Source organism: Phalangium opilio, unplaced genomic scaffold (genome assembly GCF_054372755.1).
Source record: "Phalangium opilio isolate 3A_F unplaced genomic scaffold, DU_Popi_V2 ptg000025l_1, whole genome shotgun sequence".
Classification (NCBI taxonomy): domain Eukaryota; kingdom Metazoa; phylum Arthropoda; class Arachnida; order Opiliones; family Phalangiidae; genus Phalangium; species Phalangium opilio.
In genome coordinates this window covers 2920372-2942381 of record NW_028324156.1, presented here as the reverse complement: position 1 = coordinate 2942381, position 22010 = coordinate 2920372, and the positions used below count along the sequence as shown (strand labels likewise).

General features: G+C 38.1%; 2 protein-coding genes and 2 long non-coding RNA genes across 8 annotated transcripts; 1 reads left to right on the top strand and 3 right to left on the bottom strand.

The window, feature by feature from the left end:
- Positions 1–2633: 2633 nt before the first annotated feature.
- LOC149691753 (EKC/KEOPS complex subunit Tprkb-like) lies at positions 2634–4885 on the bottom strand. The gene is made up of 4 exons (XM_089869206.1): positions 4655–4885; positions 4280–4402; positions 4007–4180; positions 2634–2746 (listed from the first exon to the last, which is right to left on the bottom strand). The coding sequence occupies exons 1-4, from the start codon at positions 4793–4795 to the stop codon at positions 2657–2659; spliced, it is 528 nt and encodes a 175-aa protein (XP_089725332.1). The 5' UTR covers positions 4796–4885; the 3' UTR covers positions 2634–2656.
- A 1421-nt stretch (positions 4886–6306) lies between these two features.
- On the top strand, positions 6307–13447 carry LOC149691752 (uncharacterized). 3 transcript variants are annotated; one of them, XM_089869210.1, is made up of 4 exons: positions 6307–6843; positions 6927–7140; positions 10338–10427; positions 11965–13447. In XM_089869210.1, exons 3-4 carry the CDS (start codon positions 10366–10368, stop codon positions 12119–12121), a joined length of 219 nt encoding a protein of 72 aa, XP_089725336.1. In that variant the 5' UTR covers positions 6307–6843; positions 6927–7140; positions 10338–10365; the 3' UTR covers positions 12122–13447. The 3 variants fall into 3 exon arrangements, with proteins under 3 accessions (XP_089725336.1, XP_089725337.1, XP_089725335.1); XM_089869211.1 differs by having other exon boundaries at positions 6508–6843; positions 10338–11214; XM_089869209.1 differs by lacking the exon at positions 10338–10427 and having other exon boundaries at positions 6527–6843.
- LOC149691751 (uncharacterized) lies at positions 11753–14531 on the bottom strand. Its single transcript, XR_016383484.1, has 2 exons — positions 13536–14531; positions 11753–12200 (listed from the first exon to the last, which is right to left on the bottom strand). It is a non-coding gene; the product is annotated as an uncharacterized LOC149691751 (long non-coding RNA).
- A 591-nt stretch (positions 14532–15122) lies between these two features.
- Positions 15123–21957, bottom strand: LOC149691750 (uncharacterized). 3 transcript variants are annotated; one of them, XR_016383480.1, is made up of 3 exons: positions 21791–21957; positions 15343–15458; positions 15123–15259 (listed from the first exon to the last, which is right to left on the bottom strand). It is a non-coding gene; the product is annotated as an uncharacterized LOC149691750 (long non-coding RNA). The 3 variants fall into 3 exon arrangements; XR_016383478.1 differs by having other exon boundaries at positions 15405–15458; XR_016383479.1 differs by having other exon boundaries at positions 15123–18971.
- Between the last annotated feature and the right edge of the window lie 53 nt (positions 21958–22010).

The following is a 22010-nucleotide window of genomic DNA, read 5'->3' as shown; positions in this document are numbered from 1 at the left end:
GTAATGCCTGAAAAGGTCATCACACCTTTCTTCATAGTTTTCTGGCCATGAAGAAAAGGGTTCTACTGTTGTAGTCAAACTACGCATGGTCAATGGGCTCTATATGATCTTGTGGTATGGTAAGTTCTCAAGCCCGGAATGCCCACAAAACCCGCGTAGAAATTAACATGGGATATAGAGTAATGGTAGTACAACGTATGCAAACGTCATACCCTTCTATCTCTTATCTTAGTGTCATCCCCCTACTGGGCGCGTACAGTATCCCCTCTTACAAGAGAGCTCCCAGATGGAGGGATACACAGTGTACGCCCCTCTCTGCCGCTACTAGTCTATGGGGGGGGGGCACAATGATTCCTAGTAGCTGTATGTATTCCTGGATTATATAACGCACCCTTTTAGTAACCCACGCTTGCGTCGTTCAAGAGAACAAACAGTTAAATACGCGCTTTGCGGACAGACAACGAATGCATCGGTTTCAACTCAAGTTTGACGACAACTAACTTACAACATTGTTACACTTAATAAAAATATCTTCTTAACCATTTAGGGACGAAGCAAATGATAAATTTCCCCCGACCAATAGAAGGCGGCTATCTTTTTGCTCATTTTCTTAGAGCCGTCATGAAGGAAATAAGAGGGAGGGCTGCACAATCTTGTTAAGAAAGATTGAGAGAGGGAGAGGGAGAGAGAGAGAGAGAGAGGGAGATGGGGGGGGGCATACTTAAAAATACGTAAGATTTTTTTTTCTTTTAACAGTCTAGGCGAGAACATACATAGAGGGGCCGATTAAAAAATAAAAAAAAAAACTTTGTCTACGTACACTTCTTCGCCGCCGAAAGAGCTATTCCACCTTATAATAATTATATTCAACGCTTAGGAAAGAAAAAGTACTCCAAACATATTATCATAAGTTCATACGATATGTTCCTTATAAGTTTGTCACTGATAACTTAGAAACTGGAGCTTGTCATGAAGTGAGTGAGGTAGGTCATAGATTCGAGGTAAAGCAACATACGCCTGGTTGGTTTTGGGCCTGGCGCTGTCAAAGGCTTAGTAATGAAGACTAAATATTATAGGACCTAGATGGAAGTCCCGCGAAACTAACTAACCGAGTGTAGGACTTCAATTCTCGCTTGTCGTTCTGCTAGAACTAGCTCGAGTTGGAAGTCTCTCAGTAGCATTACGAAGTATAGGTAGTGTCATACTTATGGTAGGAACATATCACTTATAAACTTATGATAATACCCATAGAAACTAAAATGGTTTTTTTTCTTCTTCCCCCTCAGCTTTTTCAAGCTAAATGGAAATATATCCAAAATAGGCGCCTTATTTTTAATGAGAGGCCACTTTTCTTGGCGCAATTTTAGGTCATTAATATTTTTCTAATAAGAAACTCGTCAGTCTCCCACCCCCCATTATTTAATAAAAGAAAAGGGGAGGATGATGATGAATGCATAAAAATTTAAATACCAGATTTTAATATTATCCACCACATCCCCCACGGAAACAAAACGTCCCTAATTAATATTCATAAATATTATTTAAAGGAGGTAATTTAAATTAAAATATTATAAAAATAGCACTTAAAAAAAATATAGAAGCGGCTTGGGAATCTTTATCAGGGCGGGTACCAGGGAATCATTTCTTAAAATAGAAGGGATAGGAATAAATTCGCGCGGCAATAGACCTTTCCAATAATTACAAGCAGACGACAGTGAAATCGACTTATTAGTGGGATGCCCCCGTCCGCTTAGGTTATTTCATCAGAGTTCACTAAACGCGGAGGGACTCGAGGGAGGCTAGCCGACGCGCGTTGCCTCTAGCGAGAGGGGAAATAAACAAAGAAAATGATCTCCCCCCCTGTGGTGTTTGCGCTTCTCTTCTAAAATAAATGGAATAGTCTATTCTATGTTTTATCGGCCCCGGCGTCGGCGCGACGCAAAGGACCAAAAGACGTCGCGTAAAGTCTGACACTTTATATTATGGACGTCTGACGCACGCTGCAATCTCGGCTAAATACCCTCGTGAAAACTTTCTAAGCTCATGGAGTGGCTTTGCTTTTTAAACTTTTAATTTAAACAAGAGAATCGTGATTTGGGTAACTAAAAGAGGGAAGTAAGAGAGACGAGGATTGCAGTGTTTGAATTTATAGCCGTTTTTTTTCATACAACCTACCAAGCTTTTCAAATTAAAAGAGAGACTTTTTAAGAGGTTTTTTTTCTTTCTTTCATGATTTTCATCTCACCTAAACACGACTTAGCAGTCACCTTTCAGTGAGGGGCTATTCACTTCCTTTAATTTTTGATTCACGAATTAATGTTATAATATGAATTGAAGGTTTTACACGAAAGCTTAAGAGTGGTTAGCCCCTCGAGGAACATTTTCCAAGACGAAAATTAAGAGAGGGAGACAGAGGGAGTTAAAAAAAAAAACTTGCCTACATGATGTCTAAAATGTTGAAATATTCATATACTGGCCAAAGCCTAGCAAGGTCAATCGCGTGCTTTATAATTTGCATAAATTATATATCCCTTTTTCATAGCTTGATGTCTAAAGGCGATAAATTACAATATTTTAAATAGGGGGAAAACCCATAATCACGGCCCGGAATATTCAAATAAAAAAAGAGAATATTTGAAGTTACGCAAGTTTTAATTTAGTTTACAACATCTTTAGTGGCAATACGCGTTACTACTGAATTTAATAAAGTGCTATGTTTCAGCTCTGTATCACTGATTTTGTAAATCTGCAATGAAATACGTTTGCAACAGTAAATTTACAAACCGATTCCTAGACCAATTCGAATATTACATGCAGAGAAAAAAACTTCCAGGGGCAAGCCGCCATTCTGAATAATTTCCCTCACGCCAGGAGACATCGCTAGAGGCATGACCGGGCTTGCTAGCCTCTAACACGCAGTGAGCTTGGGCTGCCCTCTAGTGGTGTTTCGTGGCGGGAGAGAAATTATTCAGAATGGCGGCTTGTCCCTGGAAGTTTGTTTCTCTGCATGTAATATTCGAATTGGTCTATTGGTTGACTCAAAGAAGATACACGCCCCAGGAATGGAAACTGTAGCTTCCTCTAGTGTAAATTTTTGTCTCTCCCCTCCTAGTACGCTCCAAAGGCAGGCTCGGTCGACCGAGGTATTTCCGGCTACATCGAACTTGCATAGACCGGAAGTTCCTGGTCAACCCAACCCCGAGACATACCTTCCATTCCCGGAGCGTATATTTTCTTTGGTTGACTAACAACACCAAAATCATCCCAAATTAAAGGGTTTCACGCGTCATATTCCGAGAGGGCGAGACTAAAATTGTTTCACCCAAATAGTGACGTGAAACGCGGTTTTACCCCCATGTCTTTCAATTGAAATGGTTCATTGTCGCGGAGTTGGAGCAGCAGGGGTTCGCGAACGACCGTAGGGCGCAAATGTAGCTAAGCCTTGGCTGTTACGCGTAGTATCTGTTTCTCTAGAGTTCTCAGGCCTTAAATTAAAGGGTTTCACGCGTCATATTCCGAGAGAGAGACTAAAATTATTTCACCCAAAAAGTGACGTGAAACGCGGTTTTACCCCCATGTCTTTCAATTGAAATGGTTCATTGTCGCGGAGTTGGACCAGCAGGGGTTCGCGAACGACTGTGGGGCGCAAATGTAGCTAAGCCTTGGCTGTTACGCGTAGTATCTGTTTCTCTAGAGTTCTCAGGCCTTAAATTGAAGGGTTTCACGCGTCATATTCCGAGAGAGAGACTAAAATTATTTCACCCAAAAAGTGACGTGAAACGGTTTTACCCCCATGTCTTTCAATTGAAATGGTTCATTGTCGCGGAGTTGGACCAGCAGAGGTTCGCGAAGGACTGTGGGGGGACAATGGGGCGCCGCGCAAATGTAGCTAAGCCTTGGCTGTTACACGTAGTATCTGTTTCTCTAGAGTTGTTCAGTTAAAACCTTTCACTGACAGTATGATTTGGTGCTGATAGTCTTGGTCTTAATAAGAAAAAACCCTAACCTTCTTAATTTTGGTTTCGTCGCAAAGGTTTCCAAGTTCCTCCAAAGGAACTGGTTCACCTTTAACACAGGCGATTATTTGGGTTTTCAGACTTTCATCAATTACTCCCGGTACCACAATCAAAAGACTAGAACTAGTATCGCTGATTCCGAAGGTTCGTAACGAATCAGTTATCTAGCAAATTTGAATCATTCGGCCTTACTCTTAATATGGTCAGTGTGCCACGTCGCTTAGGCACAACCCCACGCGTAAAAAGTTGATTGGCACACTTACATTTTTAGTTGGTGATAAGTTATAAAGAATTTCGGAAAACACGCTTCTTGTTTTCATGGTTTGGTTCTGTTGGCTGTTTATGGCTTGATTTGAAGCGATTAATACTTGGAAAGGATCTAAAATCTTTAAATGTTTCACATTAGGCTTAACAAGAAACCCATCGTGCATGGTTCTTCATGTCAAAACCCCTAACCCCTCCCCATGATTTGGTAGCCAATCGACGACCATTGAAGCATTCGCGAACCATTCCATAATGGACGGTGGAAGGTTTGAGTGGTTAATCCAGTAACGTTAATACATCCATGGTATCAGTAAGCTCGTGCTTGTGACCAAGGCTTAACTAATCCAAATACAGGAACTGTCAAACTTACTTACCAAGGCGGCATTGATAAAACTTGCTTCTAGTTTTCCGCTTATTGCCATTTGTTTTAACTCATCCAGATTGGAAACATTAGTAAAAACCGCTAAGCTCACCTCTTTACCTAAAAATGAATCTAATTTAACTACACTAAACATTTTATGAATTATAAATAGGCGCGAAACTATTCGGATTCCGCCTAGCTAGCAGACGACACTGTGACCTCTACCATAGCCCACTCGGCAACGCAAAACGCTCCCACTATAGAAGCCCTTTCATTGGCCAAAAAGTGCAACTTTTGGATTATCGGCGGGAAGTTCGAAGGAACCCAAAATTAACATTAAGTTCTATGGGAGGGGGTAGGTTTTTTGGCCAGATCCTTTGTCCTATTCATCCAAATGACCTGAAATTTTAATGAGACGTAAGTTTTGACGTGTTTTATTATTCTAAAAATGCTTCAAGCTTTTAGAGTTGATATTTCCAAGTCAAAATGATGGCTTCAGTAAGTTCAGTGCTAAGAATGAATATATCTTCGGATCGACTGGCCCAAATGTCCTGAAGTTTTAATGAGAGGTGTGTTACAATATATTCTACTATACCAGAAGGGGATAATAGTAGGCTGTATGGAATTTTACACGTATTTGAAACTCGAGCTAAAAAACTCGCGGATATTTAAATCCTGAAGATCCTGAAGTTTTTGGTCTCTTGACAGGACGTACAAAGCTACGTTACATAGAGACCTAGCTTTGCGCGTGCTGACAACCGATGTTGTAACAGAGTTTATACAGAATAAGCTGTCGTTCGAGATAGGGAGTTGCCTATCCTATAGCGTGAAAACAAATTTCCTCACGCGCATTCTTTATCCATGATTTTGTTAACAAAAAGGCAGGGCGTTTCGCGATTGGTGGGAGGGGATTATTTCCAATTATTCTTAAAATCTGAATCTAATTTGAGGCTCATTTTCATCATCTCCTTAACATTAATAAAGAAAAATTACATTGGGTCTAACGTACTCTTGTGGTTTAGTTCTGTACCGGTTAGTTTTACCAGAAGTATATAATACTTCTCTTGAGAGAAGTGTACCACAAAGCTGGGTAAGTGTAACGTCATTCCTCCCAACATAGGAACATTTGGAGCAAGGTTACTAAACCGAATCACATACGCGATAAATAGTTCCCTCATCATTACTCTATTAGCGTTTAACTATCAGGAAAGACGTGCTTGTGGATTTTTGTCCCACGTCAAGACGAGGTTTGTGGGTTGATTGCTGGGGATTTAGTGCCAAACAATTATAGAATTGACAATAGCACGGTGCGATGCCTTCTGAAGTTTGATGAGCGGAAAAGTAAACAAAAAGGGTGAACCTGGGAAGAATGACGTTACATAACTAAAGTATTAAGAGGATACAGAGTGTCATCCTTCTTCTATTATCCCCTTCTGGTTTTACTTCAAGAAATCAAGGAACGTTTTCGCTGTAACCTTTGAAGCTAGCGCACATCTCGGGGAAACTAACCTTAGTATTATTGACCATTGTCATTACTGGAGGGAAGACTCGCATCTCTCGCGATTGAACCATTTTAGGTGGAATTTCTGATAGCCTTTTTGACGTGTATTGCAACCCGATTATTCACACAGAACACAATATTTGTGTGGCGGCTAAACCAATAGCATCTTCTTTCTCCATTACTATTTTTATTTTACTAATTTTCTAATTAAGAACAGGAATAATTAGGCCAAAAACAAACAAAGATTTTGGAATATATTACACTTTTAATTTCAGAACTTTTATTTGATCTAGATCAACCACGTAAAACTGGGTCCCTGTAAAACTAATTAAGTTTCATAGGAATTGGTCTAATTATTATGATTTCAGGTTTCGACCTATTAGACAAACATGTTTATAGTGTGTTTCTTTCAGGTGTAGGAATCCCTAAACTCCAGTTCCCCCTTTTTAAAGTAGAGAGAAGTGTTTTGGGCTGTTTAGAAGACATTATTAAATTATAATTAACTAAATTATTAATTATATTAGAAAATAGAAACAATAAAATTGAAACGCACGCTCCCGCCATATTTTGAAGTCTGCCTAACTTCAGCAGCGCCATCTAGCGGTCCATGTTTGGAACGAATAAGCCTTTTCATTCTGGGTTCTTTTTGGGGTGTTTTCCGAGACAACTGGCTGCTGCGATTTTCTGTGAGATCTTTGCTGGTAAATATTTTCATTTTATTTATATTTTAAGGGTTAATTTGGATTAAATACCAATGTTTTATCGCAACCGATCGAAAATTAAGCGTCGCAAGTGGAAAATTTATGCTTAACCGTGCCAAATACGTTCGGTGATTACGACCAAGGCTTAGTATCCGGGACCTCGTTGCCCTTGGCAGTGCTGCACTCTCCCATCATGTGTTACTACGACCAAGGCTTAGTATCCCATGTCTTTTGAGGAGTTGGTCGGAAGCTTCAAGCTGTTGCCTTTTTCGATGGTGGCTACAGAGATCTTTCCAGGTAGATATATATTTTATTTATATATTAAGGGTTAATTTAGATTAAATACCAAACTTTTATCGCAACTGAATGAAAATTAAGCCTTACAAGTGGAAAATTTGAAAGGAAAATTTATCCTTAACCAAATCATTAGTCCTAACTTTACAAAATTCCCCATCAGACCTAGCTTTGATGTCCCCTTATTTACTTGCGGCCAAAATATAAAACGTGTCAATGAATGCCGTGACTTAGGCGTACAAAGAGACCACAACCTAAAATTCCATTCCCATATTCAAAAAATCTGTGGTCATGCCCGAGACTTAATTGGCACTGTCAAAGCAAATTTTTCGAGAATCACAACCGAACTTCTTACTCAACTTTACCACAGTTACATTCACCCTATTCTTGAGTTTGGTTGCCAGATCTGGAACCCCCATTGCGCTATCGATATTAAGTATCTAGACAATATCCAGGGTTGTCTCTCCCGAATCCCAACCAGACTCCGACACCTACCAAGGGAAGTACGACTTTCTACTCTTGGTTGGTCTTCCCTAACAACGCGTCGCAAATATTTTGACCTTTTAAGCTTGTTCAAAATCTTAAACTCCCCTAATGAAACTTATTTTTCTGATGCCCCTACTATCGCCCCCATAAGGGGTCACGGTAAAAGATTATTCCACCGATATGCCCGTAAAAACCAGCTTAAGCACTCCTTTTTTCGTAGATCAGTCCCCATTTGGAACTCACTTCCCCCTGAGATTGTATCATTAAAATCTATTGCCCAATTTAATTAAGTCAGCACTGAAACAGTACTTCAAACTATAATGCCCCTTATGTGCCTCTATGTTCTTCGGAGCTGTAAGGTTTTTATCATAAACCCTGGCTCGACATTCCCCCACAGGAGGAAAAAAAAGTGTAAAATTCATTGTTAAGCGTGCAAAATAGGTTTCTTAATTACCACCTTTGTTTGTAGAAAACATAGCCTTAGTTTATTTTGGGGAGTTGTGTACACACACAGTACTCGTGATTCACATTTATGTCGAACTTATTTTAAATATTTGAAATTGGGGCTGAGGGGCTCTGGCCCCCCGGGCGCAAGGCTTGTTGGGGGTGCATTGAGTTCCCCATCTAACCATACAAAAATCTTGGGGATCGAGTAATTGAGAAAAATGTTCATAAACAGACCCTCCATAGGAATAGTATTACCCAACTTTGGAGGTTCATAACTCTGGTTCTACTAGATATGGGATGATGCCCCTTGAGTATCTTATTGTCCTATTTGCCCCCCACCCCCCATCCAACCATACTAAAATCTTGGGGATCGAGTAATTGAGAAAAATGTTCATAAACAGACCCTCCATAGGAATAGTATTACCCAACTTTGGAGGTTCGTAACTCTGGTTCTACTAGATATGGGATGATGCCCCTTGAGTATCTTATTGTCCTATTTGCCCCCCACCCCCCATCCAACCATACTAAAATCTTGGGGATCGAGTAATTGAGAAAAATGTTCATAAACAGACCCTCCATAGGAATAGTATTACCCAACTTTGGAGACTCATAACTCTGGTTCTACTAGATATGGGATGATGCCCCTTGAGTATCTTATTGTCCTATTTGCCCCCCACCCCCCATCCAACCATACTAAAATCTTGGGGATCGAGTAATTGAGAAAAATGTTCATAAACAGACCCTCCATAGGAATAGTATTACCCAACTTTGGAGACTCATAACTCTGGTTCTACTAGATATGGGATGATGCCCCTTGAGTATCTTATAGTCCTATTTGTCCCACCCCCCCCCAATCCAACCATACAAAAATCTTGGGGATCGAGTAATTGAGAAAAATGTTCATAAACAGACCCTCCATAGGAATAGTATTACCCAACTTTGGAGGTTCATAACTCTGGTTCTACTAGATATGGGATGATGCCCTTTGAGTATCTTATTGTCCTATTTGCCCCCCACCCCCCATCCAACCATACTAAAATCTTGGGGATCGAGTAATTGAGAAAAATGTTCATAAACAGACCCTCCATAGGAATAGTATTACCCAACTTTGGAGGTTCATAACTCTGGTTCTACTAGATATGGGATGATGCCCCTTGAGTATCTTATTGTCCTATTTGCCCCCCACCCCCATCCAACCATACTAAAATCTTGGGGATCGAGTAATTGAGAAAAATGATCATAAACAGACCCTCCATAGGAATAGTATTACCCAACTTTGGTGGTTCATAACTCTGGTTCTACTAGATATGGGATGATGCCCTTTGAGTATCTTATTGTCCTATTTGCCCCCACCCCCCATCCAACCATACTAAAATCTTGGGGATCGAGTAATTGAGAAAAATGTTCATAAACAGACCCTCCATAGGAATAGTATTACCCAACTTTGGTGGTTCATAACTCTGGTTCTACTAGATATGGGATGATGCCCTTTGAGTATCTTATTGTCCTATTTGCCCCCCACCCCCCATCCAACCATACTAAAATCTTGGGGATCGAGTAATTGAGAAAAATGTTCATAAACAGACCCTCCATAGGAATAGTATTACCCAACTTTGGAGGTTCATAACTCTGGTTCAACTAGATATGGGATGATGCCCCTTGAGTATCTTATTGTCCTATTTGCCCCCCACCCCCCATCCAACCATACTAAAATCTTGGGGATCGAGTAATTGAGAAAAATGTTCATAAACAGACCCTCCATAGGAATAGTATTACACCCAATTTTGGGGGTTCATAACTCTGGTTCTACTAGAGATTGGGACATGCCCTTTGATTATGTTATAGTCCTATTTGCCCCCTACCCCCCATCCAACCATAGTAAAATTTTGGGATCGAGTAAAAAGGGGCTGAGTAATTGAGAAAAATGTTCTTAAACAAGCACTCCATAGGAATAGCATTATACCCAATTTTGGGGGTTCATAACTCTGGTTCTACTAGATATGGGAAGATGCCCTTTGATTATGTTTAGTTAGAGGGGGCGAGGGGGTACACGCCCACGGGCGCAGCGCTTGTTGGGGGCACATTGATTTAAACTATTCCCCCCTTAGCAACATTTGCTGTTCCTTTTTTTTGTGAACTTAAGAGGGCGCGCATTATCTCGGCCCCCGGGTGCAAAATTGCTTAATCCGGCCCTGAAAATACTTGTGCCATTTAAGTTGATAATAATTTTAATTTGTATTTGAATGTTTGAATTTTATTTTTTATAGCTATCATGCGTTTCCAAAGGAACAATTTATGTTGGATTCTAGAATGAATAACTATTTATTTGGCAAAAAATGGCACCTAATATTAATCAGGTCAATAAACCCAGTACAATTTCATTCTTAATTCGGATCTACACTTTGATTTTATTCGTTGAAACTGAATCTCTTTACGAAAACTATTTAGACAGCTTGTGAAACACTTTAGGCCCTTAGTGCAATAATTAAATCTTATTAATAGTAATTATAGCAATATTAACAGGACAATTCCATTCTTAATTCGGGCCTACACTTTGATTTTATCCGTTGAAAGGGAATCTCACTAGCAAAACTATTTAGATAGCGTGTGAAGCGACTTTTAGACCATTATTAGGGTATTTAGTTTATTATTTATTATTCTATTTATTGTTAGAAGGGAAGCGCTGTGTCCTTTAATTTTTAGGATTTTTCTTTTCGCCAGGACATAAATAAAATCTTACTTATGGAATAGGTGAACACTGGTCCTAGCCCTCCCTTTTAAGAATAATGAACGCGTAATCAGGATTTCAAGGGTGAGATTCCCTTTGCGGTATTAAGGTATCTAGTTTATGGTTTTAATTATATTTTTAGAGGAAAAGCGTTTGGCAACTCGTTGAGGGAGTTTTGTAGGATCTAAATAAATTTCTGATTTAGGTTTAAGGTAGAAGGTTGCTTATACGCTTTCTCCTTTAAAAGTAAACACGATTTTAAGCTGGTTTAAGGCGAGGCTTAGCTTTTTATGGTATTCTTTCCCTATTAATGTTACGAGTGTGCCATTTATTTGCCAAATAATAGTCATTTGTCTTATGCCGGAACCTTTAGCGTCGCATCATGCGAGAATACTCGAGTGGATTTTCGTTTTAAGGTAATTAATTTCAAGTTATTCGTGTGCATTTTTCCAAATACTAATTCGAATTTTTCTTGCGCAGGAAGAATTGGACGTCTGCGAGTGGACTTTCATTGGAAATCCCATGCTAAGGACGAAGTTTCCTGGTTTTGGGGGCTCCACAGCGGGCTTTAGTTTAAATTTAATAATTCCCGAGTTGAACAGGGACTTGTTAAATTTAAATTAGGCTCGCAAGGCTTACTTTGGGGGTGGTAGCTTAAGTTTAAAATTTAAGTTTCGATATTGGGGAAGGAACAAAAATAGTCGAAAAACACTTAGGGTAGTTTTTTTGACCTTTTTTATGCTTTTTTATTGTTTTTTTATTTTTTAATAAATTTTTCATAAAAAAATTATTTTTTTTAATTAATTTTTTATAAAAAAAATGTTTTTAGTGTATTTTGTTCTCTATTTTATTAAAAAATATGCCTAAAAGGGGTCAAAAAAACCTCCCTAAGTCCAGACATTAAAAAATTGAAGCCAAGTCTAGTATCGTAAAAATTTAAAGAAAAGAAAGAACGAGGTTTAAGGCAAAATTTATTCAATAAGAAACAAAAAAACCAAGTGTTTACAAAAATTTCGAACAAAAAAAATATTAAAGAGTTATATAAGTTAAAGTTTGAACGCGAAAAAAATAATAAGTAGTTACATATAAAATGGCAAGCAAAAAACTAAAATAAGTGGTTACATGTAAAATTTTCAAGTAAAGAAGTTGAATTTTGTGTCTTCTAGCTTCGATGATTTTCTCCGTAACTTCGACTCGAATGTTGAGAGAGATTGCCAAGTCCGGAAGAAGACATCGTGTAACGGAATCCAACAAAGCTTGTCATCGGGAACAGCGGAAGTCATCGCGCAACGTCAATCCAACAGAGGATGTCATCAGGAATGATAAGTCTCGGAATGACCAGTCATCGGGAAAGATACATATAATGACCAGCGACAGAAAAATCCAAGAATATCAGCTGCATCTATAAATGAAAAAATGTTAATAACACATCTTAAACCATTGCCTACTTTTGGGCGATCCTTAATTAAAAAACTTGCTACTAAATTTAGAGAGAAAGACCAATTGCCACCCTAATTAAAGAAAGGTTAACTACCGTGATTCCCATCCTTAAATAAATACTCTGGCTAACTAATTACTTCCCATAATTGGATAGAAAATAATTTTAGGGAAACCTTACCTTTAATTTTAAATTAAATTATGTAATTTAATAATGAAAATAATTTAAAATATCCCCTAAACTAATTTTAGGAAAACTACCATTTATTTAAATTTAATTGCGTGCCCCTTATAATAGCTGCACAATTTAAAATATCCCCTAAATTAAGTTTATTAAATCTGCCATTTATTTATTTAAAACTATTGCCACAGGTAGAACCCATAAATATTAACTTGAGTCGAAATGGGACAAAACTTAACTTAGGCTTAGGGCAACTGTCCTCGTGTCTTAAAATTATCTCTGCGGAACCTGATTTTCGAAAATCTGTCGCTTTGTCTCCAAATTAATTAACAATAGCCCCTTAACTAATTTTAGAAAACCTATTAACTATTTATTTTAAAACTATTCCCACAGACAGACCCCGTAAATAACTAGGGTTTAAAATGGAAAAGGCTTAGAGCAACTGTCCACGTGTCTTAAAATTCTCTCCGCGGAACTTTATTTTAGAAACTGACGCTTTGTCTCTAAATTAATTAACAATAGCCTCTAAACTAATTTTAGGAAAACCCGCTATTTATTTTAAAACTATTCCCACAGACAGACCCCGTAAATAACTAGGGTTTAAATTGGAAAAGGCTTAGAGCAACTGTCCACGTGTCTTAAAATTCTCTCCGCGGAACTTTATTTTAGAAACTGAAGCTTTGTCTCTAAATTAATTAACAATAGCCCCTAAACTAATTTTAGGAAAACCCGCTATTTATTTTAAAACTATTCCCACAGACAGACCCCGTAAATAACTAGGGTTTAAATGGGACAAGGCTTAATTTAGGCTTAGGGCAGCTGGGCTCGTGTTCTAAAATTCTCTCGGCGGGACCTGATCTCAGAAAATCTGTCGCGTTATATCTAAATTAATTACGTACCCCTTTTAATAGCTAATAATAATAGGCCCTAAACTAATTATTAAGGGATTCTCTCTTTTCCAGCATCTCATTGTAAAATTTTATTTGTGGTACTTTATTTTTAATAAATTAATAAAATTCACTAACATTTAACACTACGTAATTAATTTAAACACTTGAAATAAAATAAATAATTTAAGGGGGGCTAGATGAGTTTGGATTATTATAAAGTTAGGCTTACAGACTGTTAAAGCACCACGAGGCCAAGCAATGGCCGCCAAGTACGTTGAAGAGCTTCGAATTCAGCTTGCATCCTCGGCAAAAACGATCAGAGAAATGACGAAACGATCAAGAATGAACTTCAAAAGCCGGGGTCACGATCAGCTGAACGGGAGAGGTTTTTCCAAGCGACTTTCCTCGACGGCTTGCGGGAACGAATGAACTGGATGACCCGTATCGATCAGCTGAATGGGAGAGGGTTTTCCAAGCGACTTTCCTCGACAGCTTCCAGGCATCAAATGAGCCGGCTGACCCGGAACGATCAACTAAGTAAATTTCCAACGTTGCGGTGGCGCTAAAAGCTCCTATGCTAGGACTCGGGTGCGCCATATCCCAGGCACGAAATTCAAATAGCTGAAGACCGCTAGGCCTACTAAATGAATGAACGCTAGGCCTAAATGAATGAACGCTAGGCCTAACTGAATGAACGCTAGGTATACTGAATGGATAGTCATTACCTATTACTATTAACATCTGTCGTGACGTCACAAGTCAATTACCTCGTTGACGTCATAGCTGACGTCACCGGATATGACGTCATAGGTGACGTCACCGGATATGACGTCATGACACGTCACCGGATATGACGTCATGACACGTCACCGAATATGACGTCATGACACGTCACCGAATATGACGTCATTGATCACGTCATCGGATTTGACGTCATTGGTCACGTCACCGGATATTACGTCGTTGGCCACGTCACCGGATATGACGTCATAGCAAAAAATTACCATGCTTTAGATGTCAGTAAATACGTAACTACGTACACAGCGCCCCTAGCGGCAATTTATGAACTATCTATTGCTTACACGAATGTCTAGCAGAATTTTATCATGTTTTAGATGTCAGTAAATACGTAACTACGTATACAGCGCCCCTAGTGGCAAATGTGTTAATGCTTAATTATCCGTTAATATTAATAATAATAATAACCCATAGCCCCTAAGTAACCCCAAATCCCTATCCCGTTTAAAAACACTAACGAGTTTTTAGTGAGTAGCCCCTCGATTATTACTCGTAATCGAGACGCAACCTTTAATCCGTTCACTACCACACACATAAGCAAACACACAGTTATGTAACCAGCACTAGTTAAAGCATTAGTTTGTTTGTTTTACGTGGCTGCTACGACACGCTTCAGTGCAATGCACTTCGAATAAAATCATTCATTATAACTTTGAAACTGTATTCAAAATATTCATACTCGACTGACGGCTCTACTATGTTGAGCAAGCACTTTAATCATACTCTAATTCAGAGGTATGAAGCGAGTTTCTATACCTTAGTCACTAAATATAATTAGTAAGCTTACAAGTAAAAATAAATTTATCAGGCAGACTTATAAATATCAATGCAATATTTTATTTCGAAATATATTCCATCAGATACATTCGGACTTAATAAAAATTTGTAATTAAAATACTTTTCAAAAATGTGGTAATCATTCATTATAACTTTGGTTTAAAGTCTTTTATTCTTTTTATTATTTGACGCCATAACTATAATTAATAAGCTTATAAATAGAAATAATTTTATCAAATAATATTTTATAAATATTACTGCAAGTTTTTATTTTGTAATATATTTCATTGATACATTAGATTTTATTAAAAAGATTAATAATGAAAATAATAAGAATATTTTTATAAACGCGTAACTTCCGAGTGTTGAGTCCAGGTACTGAAAATAATAAGAAAGTTTCTATTATTAACAAATTTTAATCGGCATAGAATTTCCACTGTTTTTCCACGCTAATATCCTACGGTGGAAAACGAGGTTGTTAGGATGGAAAACCAGGGTATTTGGTGGCAAAACGTAGCATTATGCTTTTGCGTCCAGATAGGAAGTGCGTAAAGTCACCGAGTGTTGAGTCCAGGTACTGAAAATAATAAGTAAAAATCTTGAGCTTTCAATTTCTAAAGCGACCAACCCTTAAAAGTAACCAAAATACACATTTGTATTTGTAAAACAAGCATTGTTAAACTGCGAAAGGGGAACGTTCCCAAAACACCCAAAAAGCCCTAAAACACCACCAAGTGCCTGAAAACGTACACACGCAGAAAGCTCGAAGATGATTCGCTAGCAAAGAGAGAGGAGATCTTTATAAAATGAAAACTACCTTGTAACAAGACGACTCAAGGGCTGGGCTCGTAATAGCAACCACATCGTACCGTACTTAACAAGAGTACAGAACATTTTAGTGAATAGCCCCTCTATGCGCTACCTTTAACTGTTTTAAAATTATTACTTACATTTTTTTACTTCCTGTAGGGTTGCAGAAACACTTTTGGATCCCTGGCATAAGGGACGCTGTTCGCTATCAACTCAAAAAATGCCTAAGATGCACACGTCAAAAAGCAGGTACTGCCCAACAAATTATGGGAGACCTAACCCCAACAAGAGTCAGCCTTTAAGAAATGTGTCGTGGCCTACGCTGGACCCTTCCTATTGCGTGTAATCAAAGACCGAGGGCACAAAATGTTTAAGGCCTATTTAGCACTTTTTGTGCGCTTCACAACAAGAGCCATCCATTTGGAATTGGTCAGCGAGATGTCCACGGCGGCATTTTTGGCAGCGCTGAAGAGATTTGTCGCCCGGCGAGGAAAATGTATAGTGATATCTAGAGCGATTGCGGCACTAATTTCATCGGAGCAGACAAAGAAATGAGAGAGAGTTCTTGAAATTGGTCCAGATCCCTCCCCAACACTCAAGTGTCAGGTTGGCTCGCCGATGATGGTATAAATTAGCATTTTAACAGCCCAGCAGCTCCACACATGGGAGGCCTGCGGGTGCCAATCTGCATGAATGACGAAGAAATGCAAACACTTTTATGCCAAACAGAAGCGTGCTTGAACTCGAGACCTCTTAAGGTCTTAAGGTCCGACCCCAATGACCTTGATCCATTAACCCCCGGACGTTTCTTGATCTGAGAAGCGCAAACGGCTATACCTGAACCTGACCTATCTAATGAGAAGGTAAATCGCCTATCAAGATGGCAACTAAGTCAACAGCTACTCCAGCATTTTTGGCGAAGATGGAGAAACGAATATTTGAGTCTCGACTCCAACAAAGACCCAAATGGGCCACCCCAAAAAACAACTTAGCTAAAAATGACCTAGTGCTGTTAAAAGATGTAGATCAGCCTCCCACAAAATGGAAAATGGCGTGAATTTTTCACTCGCACCCTGGACCTAATAGACTGGTACGAGTCGTCACAGTGAAAACCGCTACTGACAAGAAACTCAAACGACCCGTGCATAAGCTACGCAAATTACCCTTAGATTAACACGATTAACACATTCTAAAATTATTTTAAAATTGTATCAAATTATTGAAATGGATATTTCAAGGTGGGCGGAATGTTCGGACCTAAGGCAGGGTTCATACGAAATTTTAACATTGAAAATCCTTGACTTTTCCAGGTTATCCCTGACTAAATTTTGGCAATATCCCTGACCATTTTGAGGTGTTTACCAGAGCTCACCTCATCACACCTGTCTCATATTTAGCATTGTTCTAAGCATGGTTTGATATACCAAACGAAATCCCTGACTTTTTAGGAAAAACTTTTAAATCCCCTAATTTTCATATCCCTGACTTATCCAGATTCCGTCCGAACCCTGAAAGGGTACTTGCCTCTTTCTAAGTGTCCTTAATACTTAATATTTTAAGCTATCCTCAATTTTTCTTAAGTTCAATACTTAAAATCCAAGAGTCACTTAAATGAATTAAATTTTTATCTTTCAAATACCCTATTGCAAATACTCCATATGAAAAAGTTCTTCACAGTCTAAGATGAAGAAGCTCTCCAAGAAAAAGATATGTTGTATATAACAAGAAGACCCAAGGGCTCGTAATAGCAGCCACATCGTACCCTACTTAACAGGCTTACATAAAATTTATGTGAATAGCCCCTCGATGCGCTACTTTTACTGTGCTAAAATGATTACCCGTAATCCTTACTTCAATAAATTTATTTATGTTATAATTGTAATAGTGCGACAAAAAGAGAAATTTTGAGTGAGTAGCCCCTCGATGCGATACCCTTAACATTGCTAAAATGATTACCCGTAAGTCCATTCTAAAAACAAAAATGCTAAAATGATTACACACAAGTAACCCTTAATAGAAGAACAGAAAGTTTTAGTGATTAGCCCCACGATGATCCAGTTAACTATAACAATGCTATAATGATTACGTATTTAAAGCAAAGGGCAGCTCCGTTGATGCCCCTGAAAGATGCCATTTCTGCTACACGTTGGCTAAGCTTGGCAAAGGCTAGTTAAACCAAAGGCAGGAACCAATGGGACCTAGTGCATTAGGTCTGATTGGTTCCTGCCTTTGGCAAGGTAAAATTCGTGTCCAGAAGATTAGCCAGCATGCTAGGGGTGATAATGGAGCCGCCTGTTACTTTAACGCTCGATTAATACACGTACAGAAAGTTTTAGCTTACAACATAGACTTATGCCGACGCATAATTTTCGCATCTTATAAATTTCTCACATGAACTTATGGCCAGAAGTGCTTGAAAGAGAAATAATTCGGTGAAACACCCAATAATTGTAATATCCCGGTGCCTTAAGACCATTCTAAAAATAACATCAGTATAAACTTGCTTTTGCTTTTAAAATTTCCCTCGATTTCTTTGAATGTTGAAACAGGGGATTGAAGGCGTAAAATCCTTATTGTCGACGGGTGACAGAGAATTTAAAGGGAGTAGGAAACCTCCCATTTAAATTAAGGCAATAAAATAATGGTATCTCTCGCTTTAAATGTATCGAGCAAACGTAAAACTCAATTCACAATGCATAACCACAATTAAATGCTTATACTTACTATTGTAATCCCCTTCCTCTTAAAATACACGAAAGGAAAATATCACCTCACCACAATTCTCTCCCATTCACTCTCCCTTCAATGATGAACGAGAAATTTTACACTGCCAAACGCGGTACTCTTTCACGACAACGACGCAGCCCACCACCACCGACAACAACAACAACAGGGCAGGTCAAACTAAGACCCACATCGTAGATGTTCATCATACGATGTGGCTAAAAAACTAGTAAAACCACAAGATGGTTAGTCTCGAACGTGAATTCAAACTACGCGTATACTTTTCGTTCGATTCAATAATTCTACTCAGTTTATACTCCTGTTTTACATTAAACCTAAAAATAACAGTTTGGTTTTGATAACTTCTCGTTTTCACTTACAACCTAAGCACAACCACGAACAGTAGGCCTCAAAAAAAAAAAAAAAATAAGAAATACCAAGAAGTTATATCAGTATCTCAGAGATACTAGATATAACTTCTTGGAAATACCAATATGGCTACAAGGAATGAAGTAACGCCAGAATTGCCAGGAACGTTTGAAACAATACCAAACATCTGCAATTATAATAAATAAATGAATTAGTTCTTCCATGATAGAACTAAACAGAAATATTCAATTAATTTGCTTGAATCGGCAAATAATTATGCTTGAACACGAATGATTTGATTAAACAAACGGATCAAAATTTTCTAACGCCTTTGGCAGTGTAAAAGTTTTCGTTCGTCATTGAAGGGAGAATGAATGGGAGAGAATTGTGGCGAGGTGATATTTTTCGTTCGTGCATTTTAAAACGATGGGGATTATACTAGTATGTTTAAGCACTGCATTTAATTGTACTAGCAAGGTTAAGCATTTTGAATTGTTTTTTACGTTTGCTCGAGATATTTAAAGCGAGAGAGAGGAATATGGCATTACCTTAATTTAAATGGAAGGTTTAACACTCCCTTTAAAATTCCTGTCACCCGTCTACAATAAGGGTTTCCCTATTTCGAAATTCAAAGAAATCGAGGGGAATTTTTAAGAAGCAAAAGCAAGTAAATACCGACGTTATATTTAAAATGGTCTTAAGGCGGTGTTTATTATTAGAAGTTACATGTATTTCTCCACAAATCGAGATGAATTTTAAAAGAAAGTACTAGCTTGTGACCCCGGATATTACAATTATAACGTAAGTAAATTTATTGAAGTAAGGATTAAGGATTATAATTTTTGTTAGGGCATCGAGGGGCTATTCACTCTTATTTTCTGTACTTCTTTTAACGGGTATTAACAGAAGGGAATAATACCAGAAGGATGACACTCTGTATCCTCTTAATACTTTAGTTATGTAACGTCATTCTTCCCAGGCTTACCCGATTTGTTTGCTTTCCCGCTCATCAAACTTCAGATGGGCATCGCACCGTAAGGTGAATTCTACAATTATTTCGCACTAAATCCCCAGCAATCAACCTACAATCCTCGTCTTAGGTGGGACAAAATCCACAAGCGTGTCTTGCGAAATAGTTAAAGGCTAATTGAGTAATGATGAGGGAACTATTTATCGCGTATGTGATTCGGTTTAGTAACCTTGCTCCAAATATTCCGATGTTGGGAAGAATGACGTTACACTCACTCCGCTTTGTGTACACTTCTCTCGAAGAGAAGTATTATATACTTCTGGTATTAATGGGTATTTACGGGTATTTCGTTTTACCACTGTTAAAGGATGCGCATCGTGGGGGTACTCACTCACGTTTTCCGTTCGTGTCACACTATTTTAATTATAACAAAAGTAGAAACTTGAAAAATAATTTTAAAACAGTTAAAGGTAGCGCATCGAGGGGCTATTCACTCAAATTTTCTGTACGCCGGTTAAGTACGGTACGATGTGGCTACTATTACGAGCCCAGCCCTTGGGTCGTCTTGTTTTAATTAATTTTTGGGACCCTTTTACGAACTGAAAGAGCTTACCTTCCTCGATACAGAGATATTAATAATCTAGCCCTAGATATTATACAACTGAACAATAATTTGTAATTAATTGAACTCAAAAATAGACTTTTTCCTTAAATATTTTAAATCTAGTAATTCTCTATTGTGAATGTAGTATTTTCCTTTGTATTTAGCATATTTTTCAAGTTGTCGCCAACGCCCGTTACTACTTTAATTACTAATACCAGAAGGGCATAATAGAGAGAGTATTATATACTTCTGCTAATACTACTACTACGCTCGTACCGCTCTTTCTCTCTTGGATACTGATAAAAAAAAATGTAGTCTACCACACAAGAAGCTTCAGAATGTCATCGAACAAGCAAAGTACCGCTGCGAGTAAGCTTTTTTCTTATTGGCTCCCCTTGACAACTAAGTATATTAATTTAAAACTATACCTCCACTAAATCTTGGTTTTTTTACCAGCAGTAACTGCTATTATGATACTCTCTCCAACGTTTTTCAGTTAGTTTCTTAATCATGATTTTTCTACTCTTCTTGGTTTTTCAAAATATTTTCAATAAATACATTTTTGAACTAAATTTATCACTTTGACAAAGCTAATTAATCTGAGAGTTTTTAATAATTTTTAGATGTAATAGATTGTAAATCACCTCTCATTAAAGTTTAATTACATTTGGACCATTAGATCCAAAGATATTATCAGAAGTATATAATACTTCTCTTCGAGAGAAATGTACAACAAAGCGGGGTAAGTGTAACGTCACTCTTCCCAACATCGGATCATTTAGAGCAATGTTACTAAACCGAATCACATACGCGATAAATAGTTCCCTCATCATAACTCTATTAGCGCTTAAATATTTGGCAAGACGCTCTTGTGCATTTTGTCCCACGTCAAGACGAGGTTTGTGGGATGATTGCTGGGGATTTAGTGCCAAACAAATATAGAATTCACCTTACGGTGCGATGCCCATTTGTAGTATGATGAGCGGGAAAGCAAACTAAAAGGGTGAGCCTGGGAAGAATGACGTTACATAACTAAAGCATTAAGGGGATACAAAGTGTCATCCTTCTTCTATTATCGCCTTCTGATATTATGGATTGAATACTGAATTAACAATTTTGACATTAGAAATTAATTTATATTAAAAAATCTATTCATTCTAAAAGCTTGACTCCTTTTTAGTATAGTAGAACAGATTGTAACACAACTCTCATTAAAATTTCAGGACATTTGGACCCGTAGATCAGAAGATATATTCAATCTTAGCACTGAAGCCATCATTTTTACTTTGGAAAATAATTTTTATAAAAAAACACTATCCACTCTAGAAGCTTGAATCCAATTTAGAATAATAAAACACGTCAAAACAAAAGTCTCATTAAAATTTCAGGTTATTTGGATGAATAGGACAAGGAATCTGGCAAAAAAACCTACCTCCTCCCATAGAACTTCCTGTTAATTTTGGGTTCCTTCGAAGTTCCCGCCGATAATCCAAAATCGCAGATTGAATGGGCTTTTGTAGAGCCAGCAGCTTGCGTCGTGTTGCGCGAGATCGAGTGGGCTATGCCGCAACAAACCATGAAAAGCGAGTGCATTACCATTTAGGTTATTTGCGTTGCAAAAACAAACCACGGTACGCTCCAAATTTAAAACT

What these genes read in the sequence shown, in the direction of transcription:
- LOC149691752 (XM_089869209.1), top strand. Translation starts at nt 7,068, where the DNA reads ATGTCTTTTGAGGAGTTGGTCGGAAGCTTCAAGCTGTTGCCTTTTTCG. An exon ending in GGCTACAGAGATCTTTCCAG is followed by an intron (nt 7,141 to 11,964) that starts GTAGATATATAT and finishes TGTGTCTTCTAG; the next exon opens with CTTCGATGATTTTCTCCGTA.
- LOC149691753 (XM_089869206.1), bottom strand. Translation starts at nt 4,795, where the DNA reads ATGTTTAGTGTAGTTAAATTAGATTCATTTTTAGGTAAAGAGGTGAGC. An exon ending in GTTTTATCAATGCCGCCTTG is followed by an intron (nt 4,403 to 4,654) that starts GTAAGTAAGTTT and finishes AAACATTTAAAG; the next exon opens with ATTTTAGATCCTTTCCAAGT. An exon ending in ACTTATCACCAACTAAAAAT is followed by an intron (nt 4,181 to 4,279) that starts GTAAGTGTGCCA and finishes CAAATTTGCTAG; the next exon opens with ATAACTGATTCGTTACGAAC.